The 11,371-nt window shown below is 30.5% G+C and overlaps 1 protein-coding gene across 1 annotated transcript; it reads left to right on the forward strand.

The window, feature by feature from the left end:
* The first annotated feature begins 7,902 nt into the window (after nt 1-7,902).
* On the forward strand, nt 7,903-11,035 carry LOC111298505 (homospermidine oxidase-like). The gene is made up of 5 exons (XM_089745203.1): nt 7,903-8,747; nt 8,946-9,330; nt 9,633-9,746; nt 9,840-10,378; nt 10,606-11,035. The coding sequence occupies exons 1-5, from the start codon at nt 7,981-7,983 to the stop codon at nt 10,832-10,834; spliced, it is 2,034 nt and encodes a 677-aa protein (XP_089601329.1). The 5' UTR covers nt 7,903-7,980; the 3' UTR covers nt 10,835-11,035.
* The last annotated feature ends 336 nt before the right edge of the window (nt 11,036-11,371 follow it).

Raw genomic sequence — 11,371 nt, forward strand, 5'->3', positions numbered from 1 at the left:
TATATCGAAAATTAAAAGTGACCTAAATGCAAGCAAAGGCTCAATCCAACTAAATTAAGGCCAACAAAAGTGATGCTACCGTCACTAGCTCTCCAATGCCACCTTTTGGGCTTCAAATAGTGACTTATATGGGAAAAGGAAAAAGAATTGCTTTTTACCTTTGGAAACTGGTGTTATGAAACCTAATAGGCCGACCTTACATAAATTAAAGTGAGTGTATGAACTTTTTTAACATCAATCAACATTGACACATCCCATTAATTGACCTAAGTCCAGATTAATAAACTATATGAATCCATAATTTGAGATAATTGCAACAATTATTGCAAAAGTAGATAAAGATTTTTCCTTCCTTGTTGTTTCATTGCCATAGTGTACACTAGTTCAACTATTCTTTCACTTTGACAAAGTAATTAAACAACAATGAGATTTCTAAGTATACTTATATGATCAATGAAAAATAGCTTAACTTCAACACTTTCATACAAAACCATTGAAACAATAAAACCAACCAAGAAAATTTTCTACAAGTAGTTAATAAACCATTAGAAGAATATCATAAAACTGCAAGCTTTAGCTATTAAAAACAAATTGTGGACAATCAACTTTTTAAATATCCAATACAAAACCACATCTTAACATTAAAAATTGTCAGTTTTAGCATAAAACACTAAAAACCAAAATCGATATAGTTATAGAAACTATGTGTTTTCCTTTTTAGGCATTTCAAGAAAACATAAACAAGGAGCCACAAACTGATAACTCCCATGTTGTATTTAAAAAATAGAATAGAAAATGTATAAAAGAAAAAAATAGAGAGAGTTTTATAAATAAAAAAAATGAGAAAAGAGTGAGTAAAGAAAAATACAAACCTACTGATGCTAGTGAAAATTAGCAAAAACAAATTCCAAAGAGTGGTTAGTGGAGTTTTTGGTAGAAAGAAAGACAAAATGGCAAAGAATGTCGAAAGTAAAAAAGACGAGGGTTGAGATAAAAAGAAAGGTGAAGACTCTGCCGAGAATAATACAAATGAGCTTGCTTTATGTTCTAGAGTTTCCTAGAGAGAAATGGTACTTTTGACTAAGACTCTGCAAATATTGGTTTTGACCCAAAAAATTAACTAAAAATCAGTCTATATGTTAAATCAGTTTTTTTTTTTTTGTTAAACATATTAAATCGATTTGGTTAAATAGGTTTAGGTACGATTTTACGTTCTAAGATTCAAGAATTGAACCGACCGAAATACCTAATGAAATTTATTAAAATATTTTATATTTTTATTAATTTAATTTTTTATATTCATTTATATTTTATAATTTATACAAAACTAAAACTTTGAAAGTGAAGCACTATTTCCTTTCGTTACTTTCTCTTTTTGACTGCTAAGCCTCACTTACTCATTCTTGTGTGTCACCACTATTATTTCCAAGTCAATCTTGATGCCCCAAGTTTCAATCGATGACCACTGCAACCTTCAATTGACTTCTCTTACCTCTCACATCTCTTTATTCGCTGGATCTTCTTTCTTCTACAACTCAACTCAACTTAAGGTAAGAACCTTAATCCTTCTTTACCCATGCTTTCAACTTGTTTAGAAGACCTTGTTTTTTTTTTACTGAATTTTTTCTTAGGTTTTGAAGATCTTTTAAAAATATGTATTCTTGTCTTTGTTAGCATTAATTGTCACATGAGGCTTAAATTTCATATAATTAATTAAAGGAAACTGTTTCATATTTTAGAGATAGTTTTACAATTATATGATTTCTCTATAATGGCCATTTGACACTTTTGTATATATGATTTTTTTTCTTTCATTTTTTGCTCAGGTAAAATTTGGCATATATTGGGTGTAAAATTTTGTATGTATTGGGTAAAATTTTGTATATATTTGCTTAGGTTGATATTTTATTCAACCTTTGTAATTCTTTTTATTTATTTTTTTCCTGTATAAATTTTTGTCATGTTGCTCTCTATATTTTGCTTTTTAATTAAAGTTATCAAAAGAATTAACTAATTGTACCAATTAATTTTAGTTAACATCACAAATTAAAAACTTTCATAATTTTGAAGCAAAAAGTGGTAGTTTGATTTGAATTCAAACAATGTGTGTACATGTGGCTTAGAGTTTATTGGTTTTAGTATATTAGGTTATTGGAGAAGTAGTTTGTTGGTTTGAAAGTTGAAACAAGAAAAAAAGGTGGATTTTTGGTTAAGTAAAACCTTGTGGTTTCCTACATATCTTCAACCCACCCAGTACTTGTCTTGTTTTTCATCCAGAGCATGTTTAGCTAAACTTATAATTGCCATACAAAAGAATTACAAGTTAAATAAAATTAAGTTTTTTATTAATTAATGAGTTCATAATGTTTTACCACCCGATACTCATAAGCAAGTATATATAAAAGATCTTTTTGAATCAATATATATTTAACAAGGAATTGATGCTTCTATTAAACAATCCATTTGCAATTTATTTAGCTATACCTTTAAAGAATCAAAGTTCTTATGACTGTGGGAATCATGGACATATAAGGTTTCCTCTAACATTCTAGAACTAAAAGGTAAGTAAAACAGGTGGGCTTCTATTGGGTTTTTGGTGACAAATATTTTATTGGTTTCCAACTACTTGATGAACCATCATTCAGAGGCATAAATACCTTTGAGAACTGAGGTATGTAATATAGGTCTTTTTCTTTCCTTGTAGACATATACTTTAAGTGTGCTTTCCATCAATTCATAGCTCCTATAATTGATTATGTAAATTGTTTATACATAATGCACTTGAGTACCAGTGACTAATTTTGTTTTACCACAAACTAATCAAGAGTTATTGCAATGAAATTATTCTTCGCTGATTATACATTGAAATTATTACCACAAACTGGGTTAAGATTTTCTCTATTAAATATTATACATTGAAAGCTCATTTTTATGGTTCTAAGGAAGAAATTATTAATGGATAAACTTAACTGATTAAGTTTTTAATCCTATTGAGCAACCATAGAATATTTTCCCTCCACTATACAAGCTTTAGCCTATACTCTTATGATGTGTCTAGATAGGTTTCTTTTCTTGGCTAATACTATTGACATGATTTTAGTCTTGCTGTCAATTAACCAACCACTTTGTGCCTTTAACACCTATATTGCAGATGACTTAATGATTTAAGATTCTTCTTTTCATTTAGACTTTAATTGCCTAGATCCCTTTCTCTTGTGAATGAATTTATTTCTTTTTCTTGTATTTGCGTATATGCATTTTAACATTCTCAACTCAACCATCACTCTGTTTTAATGTATTTGCTTATATCTAATGCATTTATTTTATATAATTGTTCGTTATTTAGGCAGTTCTAAAAGCATAATATTTATAAGTTGCTTTTATTCATGTATTTATAAGATTGCTATCTGGTGTGAAGGACTTAAAAATTACAAAACTTCATAATAATATTCTACATCAATTGACATTTATTTTATTCATGTACCAATAATGCAAAGTTTTCTTATACAATTTTTTTTATGCTTCAATATGTACATCTTATTTCATTTTTAGCATGTAATGCATATTTGATTGGATCTTTTGTTTAATAATTTATAGAACGCTATTATTATTTATTATTTATTTGCTATTTGATTGGATAATTATTTTATTATTATTTTAGTTTGTATAAGATGTATTTACTCTTGAAACCTATTTAGATTTTATTATTCTTTTGTTGAAGATGAGTGGTAAAGATATTACACAAGTGAATACTCAATTAATCCATTAAGGTGAATGAGACACATATGGAACAAAAAGTGAAGTTGTGAGCATGAAACCAAAAAGGAAATAACCTAACCCATAGTCAGTGGTATGGGATCATTTCACTAAATTTATTCGTGATAGTGGTGATTTCAAAGCTAGATATAGTTATTGTGATACAAAATTTTATGCTTACCTTAAAAAAATGAAACTTTTGCATTAAAGAATCACATAGGTGTTTGTACTAAATTTCTTCGTGCTAGTGGTGATCTTTTTTAAATGGAATTAGTTTTAAACTCAGGAGGAGATATGTCTTAAGGTACTTGAAAGTTTAATCAAGATATCATTAGAAGAGGTGTGGCTAAGATGATTATTATAGATGAATTACCTTTTAAATTTGTGGAAGCTAAAGGATTTAGGTGTTGAATGTTTGTTGCTTGCCTTAGATTTCATATGCGTTCATGATAGATTGTTGCTAAGGACTACTATCAAATTTATGTAAATAAAAAAATTTCCTAAAGCAAATCTTGAAATCATCTACTAGAGAGTATCTTTGACCACTGAAACCTGGACCTCATTGTAAATAATCAATTATATGTATCTTACTACTTATTTTGTAGACAATAATTGGAAACTTAACAAAAAGATTTTAAACTTTTGTCCCATTTTAAGTCATAATGGTAAGGCTATTGGTAGGGCAATTGGGAAATGTTTGCGTGATTGGAGGATTGATAATGTTTTCATTATCACAATTGATAATGCTAGTTCTAATGATGTTACAATCTCATACTTGAGGAAAAAATTTAATAATGTAAGAACTAGTATTGTATGAGGCAAATATCTTCATTTTAGATGCAATGCTCATATTGTAAACTTATTGTGAGTGATGGGTTAAAAGGAATTGATTGATTTAGTTGCTCATGTTAGAAGAGCAGTTAGATATATGAGATAATCACCCTTTAGGTTAGCCAAGTTTAAAAAGTGTATTGTTAATGAACATATTCAAAGTAAAAACTTATTGTGCTTGGATATTAGTACTAAGTGGAATCCTACTTTCTTGATGTTGGAACAAGCTTAAAATTTTAAAAACAAATTTGAGGCATTTGATGATGTTGATCCTTATTATAAAACTAAGCTCTTATGGGGAGATAGGGTGCCCAATCAAAATGATTGAGCTAGTGTTAGAAAATTATATATTTTTTTGCAAAAATTTTATAATCTCACAGTTAGAGTTTCGGGTTTTGCATATGTCAGCACTAATACTTTTCTTGATGATATTTGTAGTGTTTATGGTATTTTGTAATATTGGCAATTGAATGTTGATGTTGAGTTAAGTGCAATGGCTAAGAGAATAAATGATAAGTATGATAAGTATTGGAGGAATGTGGAGGAAATGAATATATTACTTTATATTGCTTCTGTTCTTGATAATCTGAAAAAACTTGCATTTGTGAAGTTTTGCTTTATGAAAATATATTCTCGTGATCAAACTTCAGTTATGATTAAGAAAGTTCAAAAAGTAATAGTTGAATTGTTTGATGAATACAAAAATATGTTGCACCTTAATATGAACAAGTTGGTGATAGTAGCCATACGAGTGAACCACCACTACCACCAATGAACTTGGAACTGTGGATCTATATGACTCACAAGTTGTTATGACTGAATTTAAGAGATTTAGGAAACAACAAGGTAGAGAAGAGAATAAATCTGAGTTAGATAAACATTTGAATTAGGTGCCTGATGATATTAAAGAGGGGTGAACTTTGATGTTCTTCTTTAGTGGAAACTTAATAAGCATAGGTTTCCTATCATTTTCCATCTAGCTCATGATATGTTGGCAATTGTTATATCTACAGTTGCTTCTAAATCTACTTTTATGACTAGTAGCCATGTGCTAAATACATATAGGAGTTCTTTAACTCTTAAACTTATTCAAGCTCTTATTTGTGCTCAAGATTGGATACTTGAAGCTTTAGATTTCCAACCAAATACCTTAGAGGATGAAGTGGAACAGGTTGACAAGATTGATTTGGGTAATTGTTTTATTTATATCATTATTTTTCAATGCTTATTTCTTTAAATCTTTTAGTTAAAACTAACTTTTTTATTTTTTATTTTATGTATTTTTAGATTTATCTAAGATTGGGTTGGACCTCGCAATTGATTAGTAAAGTTTATTGATCAATTGAAGTAATATTGGCAATGCTTATGTTGAATGTGATCCATACAGTTAAATATTTCTTTCTTAGATAGCTTTAAAAGGAATAATTTTTCATTGAATTGTGTTGTATTTTTATTTATTTATTGTTTGAATTTTAAAGGATGCTACTACCTTGCCTTCTGCTTGCTATTGCCTATTGCCCATTATTATCTGTTGCCCATACTTGCCTGTTACTTGCTGGATATTAATGTTTGAGACTTGGAATTTAAGTGTTGTAATTGGTTAAGATGTTTGTTGTTGCTTGTTGAATGCTGTTTGAGAATTAGAGTTTATGGATTGTAATTTGCTATGTATTATAAGTGTTTATGTTGTTTGAAAATTAGACTTAGACTTTATGAAGCTTGTATTTAGATTTTATTTGAGTATTCCTCATTGATTTAGAGCTTGTGTATTGCTCACTGATTTAAAGCTTATTTATTGTTCATTGACTTAGACTTTATTAAGCTTATGCATTACTCACTGATTTTAATTGCTCACTGATTTAAAGCTTATTTATTGTTCATTGACTTAGACTTTATTAAGCTTATGCATTACTCACTGATTTTATTTGAGATTTAGACTTACTGTGTATTATGTGTTACTCATTGATTTTATTTGAGACTTAGACTTATTGTGTACGAAGCTTGTGTTTAGATTTTATGAAACTTGTGTTTATGAACTACATGAATCACATTGAATGTTGAATAAAAGAAATAGGAAATCAAAATCGATTGAAACTAACAAGATTGAATTGGTTTAGTTTTTTTAGTTTTATATTACTATTCGATCGGTTTGGTTTTATTTTTAAATTAAGTTGATTAAATCGATTTTTAAATTTTTTCAACCAAATTAATCAAACCGATCGATTGTTTAGCTTACTTTTGAGAACTTAGAGTCAAATTGAAAGTCAAATGATAATAAAGGACAAAAAAAAGTTTGAATAATTTGGATGGGTTGTGAAGAGTATTAATTTTGAATTTTTATAATAAAAATCATATTTTAAAAAATTTAATTTATAATAAAAATTTTCAAATTTAATTTTTTAAAAGCTTTTAATATTTTGAATTGTTTTATTTTTAAATTTATTTTTAAATTTCAATTTTTAGTTTTTTTTTCTTATTTTAAAATTTTAACCTTTTTCATTTTTTCATTTTGGTTTATTATAATTTTATTTTGTTTTATCTTTAATTTTTTGTTTCTATTCATACTGACTTGATAATAGATCTATAAATGATATGATACTTTTTCATGTATCATGATTTTATTGAGTGTTCATATCATATAAGTAAGTTGACAATGTTAGTCCGTAGTAGAAAATTTAAAATTTTAATTTTTCGTATATAAAACTGAAGAAAATGTATAATACAAATACAAATTAGTATTTAACCCTCTTTCTTTTATAACTACGTAATGTTTGATAGAAGGCCGGAGAAACAAAGATTGCTTGGAAGATTGGAGAAAGCGTAACATCCACCATGCTCCATATTTGCTGGACCTTGTCCATACCTAATGAGAGTCTGGTTTGGGCCCTTGGCTCATAGTCGATTCTTTAATCTAACGGTCTTAATCTTGAAACTCAATCGAGTTAACTATAAAAAAATAGGCTTAAATATAAAAAAGAGCTAAAATTAAATTATAATTCAAGTTTTTATTATTTTAATACAACTAATTAAACTCTCAAATATTTATTTTCATTTAATAAAATTCTCAAACATTTATTTTTAACTAATTAATCTCTTGATCTAACAAAAATTGGTGACATTCATTAACCATCCAATCAAAAGTTCAATTATAGGAGGATAGATATTTGCAATAGAGTGATAAGATTTTGATGATTATTTAATTTTAATTTAAAAATTTATTTATGTTTAAGCCAATAAAATAATGTCTCCGATGACTCTGAATTACACAAAAAAATAACCATATAATTCAAATTTAGACAATGACCTTCTTGGTTTTTCCATTGAAAGAAACAAAGTCATTGGATAAAAAGGCCACCAGGCATTAGCTATCCATCCAGCAATAAAAGAATAACAATGGCTTCTTCCTTCCGAAATTTATTCTTCTTTTTCTTCTCCATTATTCCCATCTCCCACCAACTACAACACCCTCTAGACTCTTTAACTCCAAATGAGATCATCCAAGTTCAAGCCATTGTTAACCACTCGTACCCGACCTCCTACCATAACTTAACCTTTCAATACATAGGATTAGAAGAACCAAATAAACAGGTTGTCATTTCATGGCTAGACAACTATTCCACCACACCTCCACCTCGCCAGGCCCTGGTTATTGCACGCATAAACCATAAAACTCATGAAATCATCGTTGATTTATCGCGTAACAGAATCATTTGTGATCGAATTTATGATGGTTATGGATACCCTTTACTCACTTTTGAAGAACAAGCAGCTGCAAACCAGTTGCCGTTTAAGTATGAACCGTTTTTGGCTTCCATAAGTAAGAGAGGGCTCAAGATCGAGGAGGTATTGTGCGGAAGTTTCACCGTAGGATGGTTTGGAGAGAAGATAAAAAATGGAAGGATAGTTAAGATTATGTGTTATTATTTGGATGGGACAGTGAACATGTACATGAGGCCAATAGAGGCAATCACTGTGACAGTTGATCTTGAAGAAATGAAGATCATACATTTTCAGGACAGATTAATGATCCCCGTGCCAAAGGCTTCTGGGACGGATTACAGAGAATCTGAACAAAGGGCACCTTTCGGACCACGGTTGAAAGGAATCATGGTTGTGCAACCAGACGGGCCTAGTTTCACCATTGATGGAAACAGAGTTAGGTAAGTACAATAATGATGCCTGGGCCACTTGCTATTTATTTCTTTTCCTGCCACTAGTTGTTGGATTAGCCAATTGGATATGCTGTGGGACCTCATTGTTATAGAGACACAGGCTATTTTTTTCCTCAAGTTTACTTGGTAAATTGGAACACGTTTCCTTGGGTTTTGACAATATTGTCCATTTGTGATGGAAATCAGGTGGGCAAATTGGGATTTTCATCTAAGTTTCGATGCTCGGGTTGGGCCAATCATATCTTTAGCATCATTGTATGACACTGAGAAGCAAAAATTTCGTAGGGTGATGTATAGGGGATTTGTATCAGAGGTCTTTAATCCGTACATGGATTTAACTGAAGAATGGTACTATAGAACATTTTTTGAAGCCGGGGAATATGGCTATGGTCTATATGCAGTGCCACTTGAACCACTTAGAGATTGCCCAGCCAATGCAGTTTTCATGGGTGCATTTCTTGCTGGCCGGAATGGGATGCCCATTGAGATGCCTAACGTTTTCTGCATCTTCGAGAGAAACGCTGGAGACGTGATGTGGCGACACACTGAGACTATGATTCCAAAAGTACTGGTATGTCAAATTTTCACCAAGTTCTTGTTAGTTTTTAATGTAACTTTCACTACAACAAAAACGACGGTAAGAATAGGTGCAAAACATCACTTTATCATTGTTAAATGAGGTCTTCGCTATTAGCTCCATTAATAATGAGTTAATGCAACAAATTTTATTATCGATTAAAAAAATATATTGTAACTATTTATAATTGTTACTATATAAATTGTATTTTGCTACAACAAAATGTCATTGTCTAAAATTTTAGGTGTAGATTTGGAAGGTTTATTAATGCAATGATATTTTAAGGGTTTTGGCAGATTACAGAGGTTAGGCCAGAAGTGAGCCTGGTTGTCAGGACGATATCAACTATGGGCAACTACGACTACATAAATGACTGGGAATTCAAGCAGATTGGGTCCATCAAAGTTACTGTAAAGTCACATTAATTAGTTACCATACAAATCCCATTGAGGATTTCTAGGTGCATTTCTATTGATTTTCTCTTAAATGGTTATTCCTAACAGGTTGGACTAACTGGATTATTAGAAGTAAGGGGATCAAAATACACCCACAAAGAACAAATAAACGAGGAAGTCTATGGCACATTATTGGCGGAAAATACATTAGGTGCTCACCATGATCATTTCCTCACCTACTACCTTGATCTTGATGTGGATGGTGATTCCAACTCCTTTGTCAAGTCCAAATTACAAACAACCAGAGTAACTGACCAAAGCTCACCTAGAAAAAGTTATTGGAGGGTTGTTAGTGAGACAGCTAAAACTGAGTCAGATGCAAAAATCAAACTTGGCTTGGAGTCTGCTGATCTTTTAGTTGTGAATCCTAACAAGAAAACGAAAATGGGTAACCTTGTTGGCTACCGTCTAATCCCAGGATCAGTTACTGGACCCCTTTTAACAGACGATGATTATCCACAGATTCGAGGGGCCTTCACCAAGTACAATGTGTGGGTTACACCATATAACAAGTCTGAAAAATGGGCTGGGGGATTATATGCCGACCAAAGCAGAGGAGATGACACTTTAGCTACATGGAGCAGCAGGTACAGTGTTATTAAATATTATTTATACTTTTCTTTTTGGATTGATTGGCATTGTTATAATGTTGATTATAGATCAACAACCTCGTGATCCGATAATAAAGTATTAAATTTTATAAATAATTATATGACTTGTTGATAGAGCGTTTAACTTTTAGTTTTAATTGTTAGAGTTTAAATCTTGGTTTCTTTAAGTATAAAAAATTGTTGATTATTGATTTAATTTATAGGAATAGAAGAATAGAGAACGAAGACATTGTATTATGGTACACATTGGGTTTTCATCACGTGCCTTACCAAGAAGATTTTCCTTTGATGCCAACAATAAGCAGCGGGTTTGAGCTCCGACCAACCAACTTTTTTGAGTACAATCCGGTGCTTAAAGTGAAAGCTCCCAACAATGTTGTGTGGCCTAATTGCTCCATCAGTCACAGCATGAAGAACAGTAAAGATCAGTAACAGTGATTTTCTTTGCTCAAGTTTCACTCTTTTGTTTTCAGGAAGAAATTTGATTTTAGGAAGAAATTTGATTTTCTTCTATTATAGCAAAGCAAGAAAAAAGTTGTCGAATTGTGGAGTACGCAATTAGTTTGGAAACGATTTAACTGTGGTTCATAATTCAATGCGATGCAAATATGGAGTGCAATGTTATTCCGTGCAGATTATTGAAACCAAATTGCCAACTGAAATTCATAATTCAACTCAACATTTTCGGCCCAACAGAATAAATCACTTCGGACCCCAAGAAATGGTTTTTCGTGCCCACCATAGCTGAATAGCATGTAAAATTGCTAGGTTTCTGTCTTTTGGAATGCTGATTTAGTGATTTTCATCGATGGATTCAAGGCCTCGTATTAGGTTAATAAATCAAAAGAACTAAATATGATCAAAATGATATAATCATTTCCATAATGTGGGATTAATTGTTAACGTTGTAGGAGCAGGGAATAGTATTTCTATGCATTATATATTTTTATATGAAATCCTCACTCTTAA

The sequence above is a fragment of the Durio zibethinus genome, chromosome 16 (genome assembly GCF_047325235.1).
Source record: "Durio zibethinus cultivar Kanyao isolate XHJ-2024 chromosome 16, ASM4732523v1, whole genome shotgun sequence".
NCBI classification, from domain to species: Eukaryota; Viridiplantae; Streptophyta; class Magnoliopsida; order Malvales; family Malvaceae; genus Durio; species Durio zibethinus.

Coding starts and splice junctions, on each gene's coding strand:
- LOC111298505 (XM_089745203.1), top strand. CDS start 7,981: ATGGCTTCTTCCTTCCGAAATTTATTCTTCTTTTTCTTCTCCATTATT. Junction 8,748..8,945: donor ATTGATGGAAACAGAGTTAG/GTAAGTACAATA, acceptor GATGGAAATCAG/GTGGGCAAATTGGGATTTTC. Junction 9,747..9,839: donor TTGGGTCCATCAAAGTTACT/GTAAAGTCACAT, acceptor TATTCCTAACAG/GTTGGACTAACTGGATTATT.